General features: G+C 59.1%; 1 protein-coding gene across 2 annotated transcripts in view; it reads left to right on the top strand.

Annotated features, from left to right (window-relative positions):
• LOC140388659 (protein kinase C delta type-like) overlaps positions 1 to 18,083 on the top strand; it is a 147,323-nt gene extending 129,240 nt beyond the window's left edge. Inside the window, exons 15-18 of one of the 2 annotated variants that reach the window (XM_072473148.1) lie at positions 1,627 to 1,769; positions 12,295 to 12,482; positions 15,816 to 15,944; positions 17,511 to 18,083. In XM_072473148.1, the coding sequence (XP_072329249.1) occupies positions 1,627 to 1,769; positions 12,295 to 12,482; positions 15,816 to 15,944; positions 17,511 to 17,666 (616 nt within the window). In that variant the 3' untranslated portion in view covers positions 17,667 to 18,083. Of the gene's footprint in view, positions 1 to 1,626; positions 1,823 to 12,294; positions 12,483 to 15,815; positions 15,945 to 17,510 lie in introns of those variants that run through there. The other variant, XM_072473147.1, reaches the window with a different exon arrangement.
• The last annotated feature ends 2,320 nt before the right edge of the window (positions 18,084 to 20,403 follow it).

Here is a 20,403-nt window from a genome sequence, read left to right as displayed (position 1 = left end):
GGTGAGTTACTGAAGTGCATCTTGTAGTTGGTGCACACGGCTGCCACTATGTGTCGGTGGTGGAGGGAGTGAATGTTTGTGGAAAGGGTCCCAATCAAGCAGGGCTGCCTTCTCCTGGATGGTGCCGAGTTTCTTGCGGTGTTGTTGGAGCTGCACTCATCCAGGCAAGTGGAGAGTATTCCATCACACTCCTGACTTATGCATTGCAGGTGGTAGACAGGCTTTGGGAAGTGCTGCAGGATTCCTAGCCTCTGACCTGCTCTTATAGCCACAGTACTAATGTGGCTAGTCCAGTTCAGTTTTGAATCAATGGTAACCCCCAGGATGTTGATTGGGGGGCTTCATAATGTGGAGATGCCGGCATTGGACTGGGGTGGGCACAGTAAGAAGTCTTACAACACCAGGTTAAAGTCCAACAGGTTTGTTTGGAATCACTAGCTTTCGGAGCGCAGCTCCTTCACCAGCTTTAACCTGGTGTTGTAAGAATTCTTACTGTGGGGGATTCAGTGATGATGATGCCATTGAATGTCAAGGGGCGGTGGTTAGATCCTCTCTTGTAGATGGCCATTGCCTGGCACTTGTGTGGCGCGAATGTAACTTGCTACTTGTCAGCCCGAGCCTGGATATTGTCCAGGTCTTGCTGCATTTGGACAGGGACTGCCTCATTATCTGAGGAGTCACGAATGGTGCTGAACATTGTGCAGTCATCCGCAAACATCCCCACTTCTGACCTCGTGTTGGAGGGAAGGTCATTGATGAAGCAGCTGAAGATGGTTGGGGCCGAGGACACGACCCTGAGGAACTCCTGCAGTGATGTCCTGGAGCTGAGATGATTGACCTCCAACCACCAAAACCATCTTCCTTTGTGCCGGGTATGACTCCAACCAGCGGAGAGTTTTCCCCCTGATTCCCACTGACTCCAGTTTAGCTCGGGCTCCTTGATGCCACACTCGGTCAAATGCTGCCTTGATGTCGAGGGCAGTCACTCTCACCTTACCTCTGGCATTCAGCTCTTTTGTCCATGTTTGAACCAAGGCTGTAATGAGGTCAGGAGCTGAGTGACCCTGGGCGGAACACAAACTGAGCGTCTGTGAGCCGGTTATTGCTGAGTAAGTGCTGCCTGATAACACTGTTGATGACTCCCTCTATCTTTAGAGTGGTTTCACAGGTCGGCGCAACATCGAGGGCCGAAGGGCCTGTACTGCGCTGTTATGTTCTATGTTCCATCACTTTGCTAATGATGGAGAGTAGACTGATAGGGTGGTAATTGGCTGGGTTGGACTTGTCCTGTTTCTGGTGTACAGGGCACACCTGGGCAATTTTCCACATTGCCGGGTAGATGCCAGTGCTGTAGCTGTACTGGAACAGCTTGGCTAGGGGTGCGGCAAGTTTCCTGCTGGACCTGCCTTGCTCACTTTGTGTTCCCTGTACAGATATCACACATTCTGTCTGAACATCAAAAATTAAGTTTAATGCTTCTTAAAAAAATATTTTGTTTACTATTTTAATTAGCAAAGTGGATAATCTTTCACTTTATATAATAAACTGTTGAGATTTAATCTGCAAAATTAGTTTCCAGATTACTAGTGGAAAAGGTGTCAGTCTAATTTTGATCTTTTGGTGCAGGGATCTCAAGCTGGACAATGTGATGTTGGACAAGGATGGACATATCAAAATCGCTGACTTTGGAATGTGCAAGGAGAATGTGTTTGGGGAAAACCGAGCTACCACTTTCTGTGGAACCCCAGATTACATTGCACCGGAGGTCAGTGTCTCACTGTGTCAAGTATGAGCCCATCAGCCCGCCCCTCTTTCCAGAGGTTCCCCCACAGCACAGGGACCTGTACGGTTATTTGTGACACATGTTCTGTCTCTCACTCTCTGGGGCGAGCACATTGGCCCTCGCTCTGGGATCCTCATGTAGGTTCTTGTGCGTAGACTCATGTACCCAGGTACACTGTGCTTCCTTCTCCCTTTGCCTCACCCTCTGCCTCCCTGCATCACCTCAGCCCCCGCCTTGCTTTTGGAGGCCCTGCATCTTCCCCCCCCCCCCATCTCCTCTTTCTCCCCCCCTCCACCTCTCCCTCCCCCCCTCCACCTCTCCCTCCACCTCTCCGTCCCCCCTCCCCATCTCTCTCCTCCCCCCCCATCTCTCTCCTCCCCCCCGTCTCTCCTCACTCCCCATCTCTCTCTTCCTCCCCCTCCCCATCTCTCCCCCCTCCCCATCTCTCTCCTCCCCCCCCATCTCTCTCCTCCCCCCATCTCTCCTCACTCCCCATCTCTCTCCTCCCCCCCCCCCCCGTCTCTCTTCCCCCCCCCCCCGTCTCTCTTCCCCCCCCCCATCTCTCCTCCCTCCCCCTCTCTCTCCTCCCTCCCCCTCTCTCTCCTCTCTCCCCCTATCTCTCCTCCCTCCCCTCTCTCTCCTCTCTCCCCCTCTCTCTCCTCCCTCCCCTCTCTCTCCTCCCTCCCCCGCTCAACTGCGCCCCCTCTCTCTCTGCGCCCCCTCTCTCTCTGCGCCCCCTCTCTCTCTGCGCCCTCTCTCTCTCTGCGCCCCCTCTCTCTCTGCGCCCCCTCTCTCTCTGCGCCCCCTCTCTCTCTGCGCCCCCTCTCTCTCTGCGCCCCCTCTCTCTCTGCGCCCCCTCTCTCTCTGCGCCCCCTCTCTCTCTGCGCCCCCTCTCTCTCTGCGCCCCCTCTCTCTCTGCGCCCCCTCTCTCTCTGCGCCCCCTCTCTCTCTGCGCCCCCTCTCTCTCTGCGCCCCCTCTCTCTCTGCGCCCCCTCTCTCTGCGCCCCCTCTCTCTCTGCGCCCCCTCTCTCTCTGCGCCCCCTCTCTCTCTGCGCCCCCTCTCTCTCTGCGCCCCCTCTCTCTCTGCGCCCCCTCTCTCTCTGCGCCCCCTCTCTCTCTGCGCCCCCTCTCTCTCTGCGCCCCCTCTCTCTCTGCGCCCCCTCTCTCTCTGCGCCCCCTCTCTCTCTGCGCCCCCTCTCTCTCTGCGCCCCCTCTCTCTCTGCGCCCCCTCTCTCTCTGCGCCCCCTCTCTCTCTGCGCCCCCTCTCTCTCTGCGCCCCCTCTCTCTCTGCGCCCCCTCTCTCTCTGCGCCCCCTCTCTCTCTGCGCCCCCTCTCTCTCTGCGCCCCCTCTCTCTCTGCGCCCCCTCTCTCTCTGCGCCCCCTCTCTCTCTGCGCCCCCTCTCTCTCTGCGCCCCCTCTCTCTCTGCGCCCCCTCTCTGCGCCCCCTCTCTGCGCCCCCTCTCTCTCTGCGCCCCCTCTCTCTCTGCGCCCCCTCTCTCTCTGCGCCCCCTCTCTCTCTGCGCCCCCTCTCTCTCTGCGCCCCCTCTCTCTCTGCGCCCCCTCTCTCTCTGCGCCCCCTCTCTCTCTGCGCCCCCTCTCTCTCTGCGCCCCCTCTCTCTCTGCGCCCCCTCTCTCTCTGCGCCCCCTCTCTCTCTGCGCCCCCTCTCTCTCTGCGCCCCCTCTCTCTCTGCGCCCCCTCTCTCTCTGCGCCCCCTCTCTCTCTGCGCCCCCTCTCTCTCTGCGCCCCCTCTCTCTCTGCGCCCCCTCTCGCTCTGCGCCCCCTCTCGCTCTGCGCCCCCTCTCGCTCTGCGCCCCCTCTCGCTCTGCGCCCCCTCTCGCTCTGCGCCCCCTCTCGCTCTGCGCCCCCTCTCGCTCTGCGCCCCCTCTCGCTCTGCGCCCCCTCTCGCTCTGCGCCCCCTCTCGCTCTGCGCCCCCTCTCGCTCTGCGCCCCCTCTCGCTCTGCGCCCCCTCTCGCTCTGCGCCCCCTCTCGCTCTGCGCCCCCTCTCGCTCTGCGCCCCCTCTCGCTCTGCGCCCCCTCTCGCTCTGCGCCCCCTCTCGCTCTGCGCCCCCTCTCGCTCTGCGCCCCCTCTCGCTCTGCGCCCCCTCTCGCTCTGCGCCCCCTCTCGCTCTGCGCCCCCTCTCGCTCTGCGCCCCCTCTCGCTCTGCGCCCCCTCTCGCTCTGCGCCCCCTCTCGCTCTGCGCCCCCTCTCGCTCTGCGCCCCCTCTCGCTCTGCGCCCCCTCTCGCTCTGCGCCCCCTCTCGCTCTGCGCCCCCTCTCTCTCTGCGCCCCCCTCTCTCTCTGCGCCCCCTCTCTCTCTGCGCCCCCTCTCTCTCTGCGCCCCCTCTCTCTCTGCGCCCCCTCTCTCTCTGCGCCCCCTCTCTCTCTGCGCCCCCTCTCTCTCTGCGCCCCCTCTCTCTCTGCGCCCCTCTCTCTCTCTGCGCCCCCTCTCTCTCTGCGCCCCCTCTCTCTCTGCGCCCCCTCTCTCTCTGCGCCCCCTCTCTCTCTGCGCCCCCTCTCTCTCTGCGCCCCCTCTCTCTCTGCGCCCCCCTCTCTCTCTGCGCCCCCTCTCTCTCTGCGCCCCCTCTCTCTCTGCGCCCCCTCTCTCTCTGCGCCCCCTCTCTCTCTGCGCCCCCTCTCTCTCTGCGCCCCCTCTCTCTCTCTGCGCCCCCTCTCTCTCTCTGCGCCCCCTCTCTCTCTGCGCCCCCTCTCTCTCTGCGCCCCCTCTCTCTCTGCGCCCCCTCTCTCTCTGCGCCCCCTCTCTCTCTGCGCCCCCTCTCTCTCTGCGCCCCCTCTCTCTCTGCGCCCCCTCTCTCTCTGCGCCCCCTCTCTCTCTGCGCCCCCTCTCTCTCTGCGCCCCCTCTCTCTCTGCGCCCCCCTCTCTCTGCGCCCCCTCTCTCTCTGCGCCCCCTCTCTCTCTGCGCCCCCTCTCTCTCTGCGCCCCCTCTCTCTCTGCGCCCCCTCTCTCTCTGCGCCCCCTCTCTCTCTGCGCCCCCTCTCTCTCTGCGCCCCCTCTCTCTCTGCGCCCCCTCTCTCTCTGCGCCCCCTCTCTCTCTGCGCCCCCTCTCTCTCTGCGCCCCCTCTCTCTCTGCGCCCCCTCTCTCTCTGCGCCCCCTCCCTCTCTGCGCCCCCTCCCTCTCTGCGCCCCCTCCCTCTCTGCCCCCCTCCCTCTCTCCATCTGCCTTCCATCCCTCTGCCTTCCCTCTTTCTCTCACTCTGCCTCCCTCCCTCTCTCCCTCTGCCTCCCCTCCCTCTCTGCCTCCCCTCCCTCTCTGCCTCCCCTCCCTCTCTGCCTCCCCTCCCTCTCTGCCTCCCCTCCCTCTCTCCCTTTGCCTCCCCCTCTCTCCCTCCGCCTCCCCTCCCTCCGCCTCCCCTCCCTCTCCCTCCACCTTCGCTCCCTCTCTCCCTCTGCCTCCCCTCCCTCTCTCCCTCCGCCTTCCCTCCCTCTCTCCCTCTGCCTCCTGCCCCCTCTGCCTCCCCTTCCTCCCTCCCTCCCTCTGCCTCCCTCTCTCTCTCTGCCTCCCGCCCCGTTCCTCCCTCCCTCTGCCTCCCCTCCCTCTGCCTCCCCTCCCTCTGCCTCCCCTCCCTCTGCCTCCCCTCCCTCTGCCTCCCCTCCCTCTGCCTCCCCTCCCTCTGCCTCCCCTCCCTCTGCCTCCCCTCCCTCTGCCTCCCCTCCCTCTGCCTCCCCTCCCTCTGCCTCCCCTCCCTCTGCCTCCCCTCCCTCTGCCTCCCCTCCCTCTGCCTCCCCTCCCTCTGCCTCCCCTCCCTCTGCCTCCCCTCCCTCTGCCTCCCCTCCCTCTGCCTCCCCTCCCTCTGCCTCCCCTCCCTCTGCCTCCCCTCCCTCTGCCTCCCCTCCCTCTGCCTCCCCTCCCTCTGCCTCCCCTCCCTCTGCCTCCCCTCCCTCTGCCTCCCCTCCCTGTGCCTCCCCTCCCTCTGCCTCCCCTCCCTGTGCCTCCCCTCCCTCTGCCTCCCATTGTCTCTCCTCCTCCCTTCCCACAATCTCGTACAGAGAAACATAGAAAATGGAAGCAGGAGGAGTCCATTCGAGCCCGCTCCGCCATTCATTATGATCATGGCTGATTATTAAGTTCGATACCGTGATCCCTCCTTCCCCCCCCCATATCCCTTGATCCCGTTATCCCCAAAAGCTATATCTAATTCCTTCTTGAAATTACAAAACGTTTTCACCTCAACTACTTTCTGTGGGAGTGAATTCCACAGATTCCCCGCTCTCTGGGTGAAGAAATCTCTCATCACCTCAGTCCTAAAAGGTTCACCCCTTATCCTCAAACTATGACCCCTCGTTCTGGACTCCCCACCATCGGGAACATTCTTTCTGAATCTACCCTGTCTAATCCTGTTAGAATTTTATAAGTTTCTATGAGATCCTGTCTCACTCTTAACGTCAGTGAATATAATCCGAACTGATTTATATGACAGTCCCACCATTCCAGGAATCAGCCTGGTAAAAGCCACCGGTGCATCCCCTCCATCCTTCCTCGGATGGCATGAATATTCAGTGCAGAAGGAGGCCATTCGGCCCATTGAGTCTGCACCGACCCTCGGAAAGAGCACCCCACCCAAGCCCACACCTCCACCCTATCCCTGTAACCCAGCAGCCCCACCTATCCTTTTTGGAAATGAAGGGCAATATATCATGACCAATCCACCTAACCTGCACATCTTTGGACTGTGGGAGGAAACCGGAGCACCCGGAGGAAACCCACACAGACACAGGGAGAACATGCTTACTCTGCCCAAGACAGTGACCCAAGCCTGGGAAATGAACCTGGAGCTATGAAGCAACAGTGCTAACCACTGTGCTACCGTGCCGTTCCCTTTCTATTCTTGCACAAATAGGAATAAACAACTTTTGGAGTTCACCCTCGCGTTCATTGAATGCTGCCATTGCCTGTCCGCTGTTCAGTAATGTTTCCCAGTCCGTCATTGCCGGCTCATGCCTCGTACCATCATAGTTACCTTTATTGAGGTTCAAGATCCTCGGGCGAAATTCTCCTGTATCGGAGCGATGTCCGCCGACCGGCGCCCAAAACGGCGCAAATCAGTCGGGCATCGCGCCGCCCCAAAGGTGCGGAATCCTCTGCATCTTAGGGGGCCGAGCCCCAACCTTAAGGGGCTAGGCCCGCGCCGGACTAATTTCCGCCCCGCCAGCTGGCGGGAAAGGCCTTTGGTGCCCCGCCAGCTGGCGCGGAAATGACATCTCCGGGCGGCGCATGCGCGGGAGCGTTAGCGACAGCTCACGGCATCCCCGCGCATGCGCTGTGGAGGGAGTCTCTTCCGCCTCCGCCATGGTGGAGACCGTGGCGAAAGCGGAAGGAAAAGAGTGCCCCCACGGCACAGGCCCGCCCGCGGATCGGTGGGCCCCGATCGCGGGCCAGGCCACCGTGGGGGCACTCCCCGGGGCCAGATCGCCCCGCGCCCCCCCCAGGACCCTGGAGCCCGCCTGCGCCGCCTTGTCCCGCCGGTAAGGTTTAATCTACGCCGGTTTAATTTACGCCGGCGGGACAGGCATTCTAGCAGCGGGACTTCGGCCCATCCAGGCCAGAGAATCGCGGGGGAGGGGGTGGGACGGGGGGGGGGGGGGGGGGGCGCCAACCGGCGCGACGCAATTCCCCGCCCCCGCCGAATATCTGGTGCCGGAGCATTTGGCAACCGGCGGGGGCGGGATTCACGCCAGCCCCCGGCGATTCTCCGACCCGTTGGGGGTTGGAGAATCTCGCCCCTAGTCTCAGAATCAACTACCTCACTATCCACTTTGATAACGAATTCTACCAAATTATGGTCACTCATCCCCAAGGGTTCACTCACAACTAGATTGCCTTCTAATCCTCTCTCATTGCAAAACACCCAGTCCAACATGGTCTGTTCCCTTGTTGGTAACATACTGATCCAGAAAACCACCCCGTGCACAGTCCAGAAATTCCTCCTCTGTTGCACTGTGACTAATTTGATTCTCTCAATCTATACGCAGGTTAAAGTCCCCAGAATCACAGATGTTCTTTCATCACATGATCTCTGATTTCCTGTCTAATGCTATTCCCAACATTATCACTGCAGTTTGGTGGTCTGTATAGCGCCCCTACGAATATTTTTGCCCGGTGCTGTTTCTTAACTCGACCCATATGGATTCCATATCATTTGTACTAATATCTTTCCTCAATATTGTATCAATATCTCCTTTCATCAACAGTGCAACTCCAACACCTTTCCCTTTCTGTCTGTCCTTCCTAAAAACTGAATAGCCTCAATGTTTAGTTCCCACGGTCACCTTGGAGCCTTGTCTCCGTAATCCCAACTATATCATATCCCTTTACATTTATCTGCGCAACTAATTCATCCGTTTTATGTTGAGTGCTCCGAGCGTTCAGATACAAAATCTTAAGGCTAGTCCTTTTGATGTTCCTTGTCCTGTGCCTATTTTGTACATTGTCATTATCTGATACAGGCCCTTGATTTCTCTGCCTATCACTTTTCTTATTTTCCTTGCTGTTTTTTTCTCTTGTTCTTGATTCCCCCTGTTCTGAATCCTTACCTAGGCCCCCCCCCCCCCCCCCACCCTTGACCCTAGCACCAGGGAGGCAACGTACCCTCCTGGAGTTTCTTTTGTGGGCACACAAACGTCTATTTATTCCCCTCACAATTGAATCCCCTGTAACTATTGCATTTCTACACCCTAAGACCATACACCTTTTGCTCCTCCCCTCTGCAACAGAACCAACCATGGTACAGGGAATTTGGCTGTTGCTGTTTTCCCATGAGAGACCATCCTCCTCGACAGTTTCCAAAGCGGTATATCTGTTTTACAGGGATATGGCTGCAGGAGATTCCAGCACTGCCTGCCCACCTTTCTTGTTCTGCCTGTGGAGTCTGAGCCTGTGATGTGACCACCTCTCTATATGTGCTATATTCGACACACTCCGTCTCGCGTCAGTGTCCCCAGCCGCCGCTCCAGCTCCGAAACCCAGGCTTCCAGAAGCTGCAGTTGGTGGCACTTCCTGCATTTGTGCTGGTCCTGGGAACTGGAAGCGTTCCTGGTCTCCCACATGGAGCAAGAAGAGCAGACCAGGGCTTGGAGCTCTCTTGCCACGACTTGCCCCTTTAAATTACATTAATCCTTTTAATATCAAACAATATTACCAGGACCCTCTTCTCCGCTCTTTGTTATTGTGGAATATATTTCTCATAAACAATGAATCACAGAATGATATCTTAACAATTACAACCAACAGTTGTGGTAAGTACCAACCCAACCGCACTCACCCAAACAGCTCTTTTCATTTCCTGAGGAGATATAAACTTGCATCCGCTCTTTCTTAGTCTTTTAACCACCTGATTCTTGTCTTAGATTCACTTTTCCTTTACTCCTCCCAGCTTTGCTCCCTAACTGTTTTCTTATTTAGTTATTTATATTTCAGCTGTTTAAAGATGGTCCCTAATATCAGTTATTCACCATCCAGTCAGCTTTCCGGTGACATTACTCTTGGATTTTTCAAACTCAGCGCGCTGTCTGGACAGTGGCTGTCCATCGGGTGAGGGCCCCGAGCCTTGCTCTCCCTTTATCCTCGGCTCCCGAAGAGTGTTCCTGGCAGGTCCGGTGTTCTCTGCTGCCTGAAGGCACTTTCCCTCCCTCTGTCTCCCGTCCCTTCTCCCTCTTACTCACTCCCCGCCTGCCCTCACTCCCGCCTGCCCTCACTCCCCGCCTGCCCTCGCTCCCCGTCTGCCCTCGCTCCCCGTCTGCCCTCGCTCCCCGTCTGCCCTCGCTCCCCGTCTGCCCTCGCTCCCCGCCTGCCCTCGCTCCCCGCCTGCCCTCGCTCCCCGCCCTGCCCTCGCTCCCCGCCTGCCCTCGCTCCCGCCTGCCCTCGCTCCCCGCCTGCCCCGCTCCCCGCCTGCCCTCGCTCCCCGCCTGCCCTCGCTCCCCGCCTGCCCTCGCTCCCCGCCTGCCCTCGCTCCCCGCCTGCCCTCGCTCCCCGCCTGCCCTCGCTCCCCGCCTGCCCTCGCTCCCCGCCTGCCCTTCGCTCCCCGCCTGCCCTCGCTCCCTCCGCCTGCCCTCGCTCCCCGCCTGCCCTCGCTCCCCGCCTGCCCTCGCTCCCCGCCTGCCCTCGCTCCCCGCCTGCCCTCGCTCCCCGCCTGCCCTCGCTCCCCGCCTGCCCTCGCTCCCCGCCTGCCCTCGCTCCCCGCCTGCCCTCGCTCCCCGCCTGCCCTCGCTCCCCGCTGCCCTCGCTCCCCCGCCTGCCCTCGCTCCCCGCCTGCCCTCGCTCCCCGCCTGCCCTCGCTCCCCGCCTGCCCTCGCTCCCCGCCTGCCCTCGCTCCCCGCCTGCCCTCGCTCCCCGCCTGCCCTCGCTCCCCGCCTGCCCTCGCTCCCCGCCTGCCCTCGCTCCCGCCTGCCCTCGCTCCCCGCCTGCCTCGCTCCCCGCCTGCCCTCGCTCCCCGCCTGCCCTCGCTCCCCGCCTGCCCTCGCTCCCCGCCTGCCCTCGCTCCCCGCCTGCCCTCGCTCCCCGCCTGCCTCGCTCCCCGCCTGCCCCGCTCCCCGCCTGCCCTCGCTCCCCGCCTGCCCTCGCTCCCCGCCTGCCCTCGCTCCCCGCCTGCCCCTCGCTCCCCGCCTGCCCTCGCTCCCCGCCTGCCCTCGCTCCCCGCCTGCCCTCGCTCCCCGCCTGCCCTCGCTCCCCGCCTGCCCTCGCTCCCCGCCTGCCCTCGCTCCCCGCCTGCCCTCGCTCCCCGCCTGCCCTCGCTCCCCGCCTGCCCTCGCTCCCCGCCTGCCCTCGCTCCCGCCTGCCCTCGCTCCCCCCGCCTGCCCTCGCTCCCCGCCTGCCCTCGCTCCCCGCCTGCCCTCGCTCCCGCCTGCCCTCGCTCCCCGCCTGCCCTCGCTCCCCGCCTGCCCTCGCTCCCCGCCTGCCTCGCTCCCCTCGCCTGCCCTCGCTCCCGCCTGCCCTCGCTCCCCGCCTGCCCTCGCTCCCCGCCTGCCCTCGCTCCCCGCCTGCCCTCGCTCCCCGCCTGCCCTCGCTCCCCGCCTGCCCTCGCTCCCCGCCTGCCCTCGCTCCCCGCCTGCCCTCGCTCCCCCGCCTGCCCTCGCTCCCCGCCTGCCCTCGCTCCCCGCCTGCCTCGCTCCCCGCCTGCCCTCGCTCCCCCGCCTGCCCTCGCTCCCCGCCTGCCCTCGCTCCCCGCCTGCCTCGCTCCCCGCCTGCCCTCGCTCCCCGCCTGCCCTCGCTCCCCGCCTGCCCTCGCTCCCCGCCTGCCCTCGCTCCCCGCCTGCCCTCGCTCCCCGCCTGCCCTCGCTCCCCGCCTGCCCTCGCTCCCCGCCTGCCCTCGCTCCCCGCCTGCCCTCGCTCCCCGCCTGCCCTCGCTCCCCGCCCTGCCCTCGCTCCCCGCCTGCCCGCTCCCGCTCCCCGCCTGCCCTCGGCTCCCCGCCTCTGCCCTCGCTCCCCGCCTGCCCTCGCTCCCCGCCTGCCCTCGCTCCCCGCCTGCCCTCGCTCCCCGCCTGCCCTCGCTCCCCGCCTGCCCTCGCTCCCCGCCTGCCCTCGCTCCCCGCCTGCCCTCGCTCCCCGCCTGCCCTCGCTCCCCGCCTGCCCTCGCTCCCCGCCTGCCCTCGCTCCCCGCCTGCCCTCGCTCCCCGCCTGCCCTCGCTCCCCCGCCTGCCCTCGCTCCCCGCCTGCCCTCGCTCCCCGCCTGCCCTCGCTCCCCGCCTGCCCTCGCTCCCCGCCTGCCCCTCGCTCCCCGCCTGCCCTCGCTCCCCGCCTGCCCTCGCTCCCCCGCCTGCCCTCGCTCCCCGCCTGCCCTCGCTCCCCGCCTGCCCTCGCTCCCCGCCTGCCCTCGCTCCCCGCCTGCCCTCGCTCCCCGCCTGCCCTCGCTCCCCGCCTGCCCTCGCTCCCCGCCTGCCCTCGCTCCCCGCCTGCCCTCGCTCCCCCGCCTGCCCTCGCTCCCCGCCTGCCCTCGCTCCCCGCCTGCCCTCGCTCCCCGCCTGCCCTCGCTCCCCCCGCCTGCCCTCGCTCCCCGCCTGCCCTCGCTCCCCGCCTGCCCTCGCTCCCCGCCTGCCCTCGCTCCCCGCCTGCCCTCGCTCCCCGCCTGCCCTCGCTCCCCGCCTGCCCTCGCTCCCCGCCTGCCCTCGCTCCCCGCCTGCCCTCGCTCCCCGCCTGCCCTCGCTCCCCGCCTGCCCTCGCTCCCCGCCTGCCCTCGCTCCCCGCCTGCCCTCGCTCCCCGCCTGCCCCTCGCTCCCCGCCTGCCCTCGCTCCCCGCCTGCCCTCGCTCCCACGCCTGCCCTCGCTCCCCCGCCTGCCCTCGCTCCCCGCCTGCCCTCGCTCCCCGCCTGCCCTCGCTCCCCGCCCTCTGTCTCCCCCCCCACCCTCTGTATCCCCCCCGCCCTCTGGTATCCCCCCCACCCTCTGTATCCCCCCCACCCTCTCTCTGACCGCCCCCCCCCCCCTCCCGTGTCTCTCCTCCCACCCTCCGTCACTCCCTCCCACACTCTCCGTTTTAATTCTGTCCCTTTCCTGACAGATTTACTGGGTCAGAAATACACCTTCTCAGTTGACTGGTGGTCGTTTGGGGTGCTGCTCTACGAGATGCTGATTGGTCAGTCGCCATTCCATGGTGATGATGAGGATGAGCTCTTTGAGTCAATCCGGGTGGACACTCCGCACTATCCACGCTGGATCACCAAAGAATCCAAGGACCTTCTGGAAAAAGTATGTGCCTGCTTTAGTGTCCTTAACATTCTATTAATTCTCTGGCGCCTGGTTACTGACTTGAGCGGGTCAGCCGATCTCCGCCATGAGGCACCGTGATAATGAGAATAATGATGATAATCTTTATTGTCACAAGTAGGTTTACATTAATGCTGCAATGATGTTACTGTGAAAAGCCCCTAGTCGCCACATTCAGGCGCCTGTTCGGGTACACAGGGAGAATTCAGAATGTCCAATTCATCTAATAGCACGTCTTTCGGGACTTGTGGGAGGAAATGCTGGACGGCTGGTCTGAGTGTGTCCGGGATTCTGTGGGAGCAGAATTGGGGTCACTGTGTGCACTGAATCTATGGATGGGCATTTGTATGTCATAGAACATAGAAAATACAGCACAGAACAGGCCCTTCGGCCCACGATGTTGTGCCGAACCTTTGTCCTAGATTAATCATAGATTATCATTGAATTTACAGTGCAGAAGGAGGCCATTCGGCCCCCTGAGTCTGCACCGGCTCTTGGAAAGAGCACCCTACTCAAACTCAACACCCTCCACCCAACACCAAGGGCAATTTTGGACACTAAGGGCAATTTATCATGGCCACTCCACCCACCCTGCACATCTTTGGACTGTGGGAGGAAACCGGAGCACCCGGAGGAAACCCACGCAGACACGGGGAGGACGTGCAGACTCCGCACAGACAGTGACCCAAGCCGGAATCGAACCTGGGACCCTGGAGCTGTGAAGCAATTGTGCTATCCACAATGCTACCGTGCTGCCCTTAAGAACAAATAAATCTACACTATATCATTTTACCGTAATCCATGTACCTATCCAATAGCTGCTTGAAGATCCTAATGTTTCCGACTCAACTACTTCCACAGGCAGTGCATTCCATGCCCCCACTACTCTCTGGGTAAAGAACCTACCTCTGATATCCCTCCTATATCTTCCACCTTTCACCTTAAATTTATGTCCCCTTGTAATGGTTTGTTCCACCCGGGGAAAAAGTCTCTGACTGTCTACTCTATCTATCTATCTATTCCCCTGATCATCTTATAACCTCTATCAAGTCGCCCCTCATCCTTCTCCGTTCTAATGAGAAAAGGCCTAGCACCCTCAACCTTTCCTCGTAAGACCTCCTCTCCATTCCAGGTACATCCTGGTAAATCTTCTTTGCACCTTTTCCAAAGCTTCCACATCCTTCCTAAAATGAGGTGACCAGAACTGTACACAGTACTCCAAATGTGGCCTTACCAAAGTTTTGTACAGCTGCATCATCACCTCACGGCGCTTAAATTCAATCCCTCTGTTAATGAACGCGAGCACACCATAGGCCTTCTTCACAGCTCTATCCACTTGAGTGGCGACTTTCAAAGATGTATGAACATAGACCCCAAGATCTCTCTGCTCCTCCACATTGCAAGAACTCTACCGTTAACCCTGTATTCCGCATTCATATTTGTCCTTCCAAAATGGACAACCTCACACTTTTCAGGGTTAAACTCCATCTGCCACTTCTCAGCCCAGCTCTGCATCCTATCTATGTCTCTTTGCAGCCGTTGTCGTTACTGGCAACAGGCTGTCATTTTCATGTTCCCCTGTATTCCTGACCGGGAGGGGGCATCTTGGAATTTGGGAATATCACACTCTGGCCATTGAGAAACTGGAAGGATTGAGTGTGGATGACACAAAATAGGTGGTAGGCAAGTGGTGAGGATGACATAGTCCAAACTCGGCAGATGGAATATACGAAGGAAAATGTGAAGTTCTGCACTTTGTTGGGGAGATTGAAGGAGCTGAATATTATTTAAATGGAGAGAGATTGCAGAAAGCTGCTGAAGGGAGGGATCTGGGCGTCTTGTGCATAACTCTCAAAACGTTAGCACACAGGTAATTGGGAAGGCAAGTGGAATGTTGGCCTTTATTTCAAAGGGAATGGAGTTTACAAATAGGGAAGTCCCGCTAAACCGATACAAGGCAGTAGTTACCCACACCTGGAACACTGTGAACAGTTTTGGTCCCCTTATCGAAGGAAAGATAAACTAATAGGAGGCCGTCCAGAGAAGGTTCACTGGGCTGATCCCGGGTATGGAGGGATTTTCTTATGAGGAGAGGTTGTGGGTTGGGCCTGAACTCATTGGACTTTGGAAGACTGAGAGGCGACCTTAGTGAGACATATCGGATTCTCGGGGTTGACAGTGTCGATGCTGCGAGGATGTTTCTTGTGGGACTCAAAGACCAGACGGCAGAATCTCAGAGTAAAGGGGTCACCCATTTATGTAGAAGGAGGCCATTTGGCCCATCGAGTCTGCACCGGCCCTTGGAAAGAGCACTCCACTGAAGCCTGCACCTCCACCCTATCCCCATAACCCAGTAACCCCACCAACCTTTGGACACTATGGCCAATCCACCTAACCTGCACATATTTCGACTGTGGGAGGAAACTGGAGAAACCCCACATGGGGAAGACGTGCAAACTCTACACAGACAGTCACCCAAGGCTGGAATTGAACCTGGGTCCCTGGAGCTGTGAGGCAGCAGTGCTAACCACTGCCGCCCAAGAGGGTAGTGAATCTGTGGAAATGTTACCGCAGAGAGCTGTAGAGGCTGGGGCGTTAAGTATGTTCAAGGCTGAGGGAGACAGGTTTTTAATCACTGAGGGGATCGAGGGTTATGGGGATAAGATGGGAAAGTGGAGTTGAGGATTACATCAGATCAGTCATGGTCTGATCAAATGGCGGAGCAGTCTCGATGGGCCGGCTGGTTTGCTCACTGGGCTAAATCGCTGGCTTTGAAAGCAGACCAAGGCAGGCCAGCAGCACGGCTCAATTCCCATACCAGCCTCCCCGAACAGGTGCCGGAATGTGGCGACTAGGGGCTTTTCACAGTAACTTCATTGAAGCCTACTTGTGACAATAAGCGATTTTCATTCATTTCATTTCTTGTTTACCCACACTTGCTGTCCACTTAACTGCGATATTGGATGAATGTAAAATGTAAAAGCAGCATTTCCCCTGATCCCTGGGGACTCCCGTTTGATGAATTGGAGGAAGCTTACTCCCCAGTATTGACATTCCACATTAGTCACTATTTATCCAGGGTGTGTGGCTAAAAGCACGACTTTACAATTCTAATCCTTTTCCAATTGCTCCATGCCCTCGCCTCTCTTTACCTCTGGAATGTCCTCCAGCTCAATAACCCTTCGACCCCCCCCCTCGCCCCCCCCACTGACTGGCTCTGTCAGATTTTGCTCCATGATGTTTCTATGAAGCACCCTGGGACATGTTGCTATATCACAATGCTATGTAAATACTGCACTCAATTTCTTATTTCAGCTCTTTGAAAGAGATCCATTAAAGAGACTTGGCATTTCAGGAAATATCAAACTGCATAACTTCTTCAAAACCGTGAACTGGACGGCACTGGAGAAAAAGGAAATTGATCCTCCATTCAAACCCAAAGTGGTGAGATTTATCCCCATGTCTCCCAGCCCCACCCCTCTCTCTCTCCCGGCCCACCCCTCTCTCTCCCTCCAGGCCCACCCCTCTCTCTCCCTCCCGGCCCACCCCCCTCTCTCTCTCTCCCGGCCCACCCCTCTCTCTCTCTCCCGGCCCACCCCTCTCTCTCTCTCCCGGCCCACCCCTCTCTCTCTCTCTCCCGGCCCACCCCTCTCTCCCGGCCCACCCCTTTCTCCCTCCCGGCCCACCCCTTTCTCCCTCCCGGCCCACCCCTCTCTCTCCCTCCAGGCCCACCCCTCTCTCTCCCTCCCGGCCCACCCCTCTCTCCCTCTCCCGGCCCACCCCTCTTTCTCCCTCCCAGCCCACCCCTCTCTCTCCATCCCAGCCCACCCCTCTCTCTCCCTCCCAGCCCACCCCTCTCTCTCCCGGCCCACCCCTCTCTCTCTCTCCCGGCCCACCCCTCTCTCTCCCTCCCAGCCCACCCCTCTCTCTCCCTCCCAGCCCACCCCTCCCTCTCCCTCCCAGCCCACCCCTCTCTCTCCCTCCCAGCCCACCCCTCTCTCTCTCTCCCGGCCCACCCCTCTCTCTCCTTCCAGGCCCACCCCTCTCTCTCTCTCCCGGCCCACCCCCCTCTCTCCCTCCAGGCCCACCCCTCTCTCTCTCTCCCGGCCCACCCCTCTCTCTCTCTCTCCTGGCCCACCCCTCTCTCTCTCTCTCTCTCCCGGCCCACCCCTCTCTCTCTCTCTCTCTCCCGGCCCACCCCTCTCTCTCCCTCCTGGCCCATCCCACTCTCTCTCTCCCGGCCCACCCCTCTCTCTCCCTCCCTGCCCACCCCCCTCTCTCTCCCTCCCGGCCCACCCTCCTCTCTCTCTCTCCCGGCTCACCCCCCTCTCCCTCCCGGCCCAGCCCTCTCTCCCTCCCGGCCCAGCCCTCTCTCCCTCCCGGCCCAGCCCTCTCTCCCTCCCGGCCCAGCCCTCTCTCCCTCCCGGCCCACCCCCCCTTCCGTCCCGGTCCACCCCTCTCTCTCCCTCCCGGTCCACCCCTCTCTCTCCCTCCCGGTCCACCCCTCTCTCTCACTCCCGGCCCCCCCTCTCTCTCCCTCTCTGCCCCCCCTCTCTCTCCCTCCCTCCCTGCCCCCCCCTCTCCCTCCCTCCCTGCCCCCCCCTCTCTCCCTCCCACCCTGCCCCCCCCCCCCCCTCTCTCCCTCCCGCCCCCCCCCCTCTCTCCCTCCCGGCCCCCCTCACTCTCCCTCCCGGCCCCCCCTCTCTCTCTCTCCCTCCCGGCCCCCCCTCTCTCTCTCTCCCTCCCGGCCCCCCCTCTCTCTCCCTCCCGCCCCCCCCCCCCCTCTCTCCCTCCCGGCCCCCCCTCACTCTCTCTCCCTCCCGCCCCCCCCCCCCCTCTCTCCCTCCCGGCACCCCCCTCTCTCTCCCTCCCGGCCCCCCCCCCACTCTCTCCCTCCCGGCCCCCCCCCCACTCTCTCCCTCCCGGCCCCCCCCTCTCTCTCCCTCCCGGCCCACCCCTCTCTCTTGGAGATCCTGTGTTCATTCAAGGTTTAATTTCTTTTGTTTTCAGAAATCCCCTGGTGATTACAGCAACTTTGACCGTGAGTTTCTGAGTGAGAAACCCCGCCTCTCTCAGGGGGAAAAGAACTTGATTGATTCCATGGATCAGACAGCGTTCTCAGGATTCTCGTTCATTAACCTTAACATGGAGCGACTCCTGAAATAGTGCAGACACACTCCAACCCCATTCCTTCATTTCATCCGAATCTGAATTGACCGGAGGGGTGGCAGTTGGAGCTAGTTTTTCTCGTCTATATAATCTGTTAATATCATGGGAGTTAGTTTAATCTGTTCATTTTTCCCGGTGTTGGTGTTGCCATGACTGGAATCTGTACGCACGACCCTTGACCTGTAAATTGTGTGCATGCCTTTTCTTTGCTGGGTGAAGTAATTTGGGAGCATTTGGTTCTCGGGACTGGCTGCAATGAGGTCTCCGGTTGCTAGGCGACATGCAATTGCTGGGTTTGTATAAAGCTACTTGGGAATAGTGAAGCAAGAAATGTTCGTCCAGATATTTTTAAATTCTTATCGTTTAGTCTTTGTATCATCGGCTCTGATTAAAGTATACATTATTTAAAGGTGACATTTAAAGTAAAGTTTTTTTTCTAAAGCTCTGTTTGGGGCTTCCATTGACAGACGTGGCAAAGACAGACTAATGGTTCTGTTTAAATGGGTGTCATAGATTTTCTTTAGATCGTTCTTTTTTAAAATAAATTTAGAGTGCCAATTCAATTTTTTCCAATTAGGGGGCAATTTAGTGTGGTCAATCCACCTACCCTGCACATCTTTGGGTTGTGAGGGTGAGACCCACGCAGACACGGGGAGAATGTGCAAACTCCACACGGACAGTGACCCAGGGCCGGGATCGAACCTGGGTCCTCAGCGCCGCAGTCCCAGTGCTAACCATTGCGCTACAGTGCTGCCCCCCAAGCCTTGAACATACTGAATGACCCGGCCTCTACAGCTCTCTGTGGTGAAGATTCTCCAACCTCGAGAGAAGAAAACCCTCCTCATCTCTATCCTAAATGGGCGATCCCTCTGAACAAAGAAAAGTACAGCACAGGAACAGGCCCTTCGGCCCTCCAGGCCTGTGCCGATCATGATGCCCTAACTAAAAAAATCCTTCTGCCCTTACTCGGTCCGTATCCCTCTATTTCCTCCCTATTCATGGACCCATCCAGATGCCTCTTATATGTTGCTAATGTGCTGCTTTCACCACAGCCTCTGGCAGCACATTCCAGGCCCCCTTAACTCTCTATGTGAAAAACGTACCCCACACATCTCCCTTAAACTTTCCCCCTCTCACCTTGAACCTGTGCCCCCTGTAATTGACACTTCCACCCTTGGAAAAAGCCTCTGACTATCCACCCTGTCTATGCCTCTCATCAGGTCTCCCCACAGCCTCCGTCTTTCCAGTAAAAACAATCCTAGTTTATTCAACCTCTCTTCAGAGCCAACACCCTCGAGACCAGGCAGCATCCTGGTGAACCTTCTTTGCACTCTCTCCAAAGCTTCCACGTCCTTCTGATAATGTGGTGACCAGAACTTCATGCAATACTCCAAATGGGGCCTACCAAAGATTTTATACAGCTGCAACATGATTTCCCAACTCTTGTACTCAATGTCCCGGCTGATGAAGGCAAGAATGCCACATGCCTTCTGAATCACCTTGGCCACTTTTAGGGAGCTGTGGACCTGCACGCCCAGATCCCTCTGTATGTTAATGTTCCTAAGGGTTCTGCCATTTACAGTATAATTCATACCGAGATTTGATCCCCCAAAATGCATCACCTCTCATTTGTCCAGATTTTACTCCATCTGCCATTTCCCCAAGTTTCCAATCTATCCATATCCTGTTGTATCCTCTGACAATCCTCTGCACTATCAGCAACTCCGTGTCATCCGCAAACTTACTAATCACACCACCCACGTTTTCCTCCAGGTCAGTTATATATACTACAAACAACAGAGGTCCCAGCACTGATCCCTGCAGAACACCACTAGCTACAGATCTCCATTCAGAAATACACCCTTCCACCGCTACTCTCTGTCTTCTATAACCAAGCCAGTTCTGTATCCATCCAGCCAGCCCACCCCGAGTCCCATGTGATTTTAGTTTTTGCACCAGTCTGCCATGTGGGACCTTGTCCAACGCCTTATCAAAGTCCATATAAACTACATTAACAGCCTTTCCCTCATCAAATTTTTTTGTCACCTCTTCAAAAACCTCAATCAAGTTGGTGAGGCATGACCTTCCCCGTACAAAATCATGCTGCCTGTCACTAACTAGTCCATTTTTCATCAAATGTGCATATATCCTGTCTCTCGGTATCTTTTCCAAAAGCTTCCCCACCACTGACGTCAGGCTCATTGGCCTATAACTTGTTGGATTGTCCCTGCTTCCTTTCTTAAACAAGGAAACAACATTGGTTATTCTCCAGTCCTCTGGAACCTCGCCTGTGGTCAAAGAGGATGTGAAGATATCTGTTAAGGCCCCGACTATTTCTCCCTTTGCCTCCCGCAATAACCTGGGATAGATCCCATCCGGCCCTGGGGACTTGTCTACCGTATTGCAATTTAGGATACTCAACACTTTCTCCTTTGATATATTGGTGTTCTCAAGAGCGTTGTTCACACACCTATCCCTGACCTCAACATCCGTCATGTCCCTTCTCCCTGGTGAATACCAATACAAAGTACTGATTAAAGATTTCACCCAGTTCCTGTGGTTCCACGCATAAAGTCCCTCCATTGTCCTTGAGTGGGCCTACTCTTTCTCTTGCGACCAATATATGCATTAAGAAGCCTTGGGATTCTCCTTGACCATGTTTGCTAAAGACATTTCGTGGTCCTTTGTAGCCCTCCTAATTCCACGTTTAACTTCCTACTTGGATTGGATTTGT

The sequence above is a fragment of the Scyliorhinus torazame genome, chromosome 13, assembly GCF_047496885.1.
Source record: "Scyliorhinus torazame isolate Kashiwa2021f chromosome 13, sScyTor2.1, whole genome shotgun sequence".
Taxonomy (NCBI): Eukaryota; Metazoa; Chordata; class Chondrichthyes; order Carcharhiniformes; family Scyliorhinidae; genus Scyliorhinus; species Scyliorhinus torazame.
Note: the sequence above shows the minus strand (reverse complement) of the source record. Positions and strands in the feature narration are given on the sequence as shown.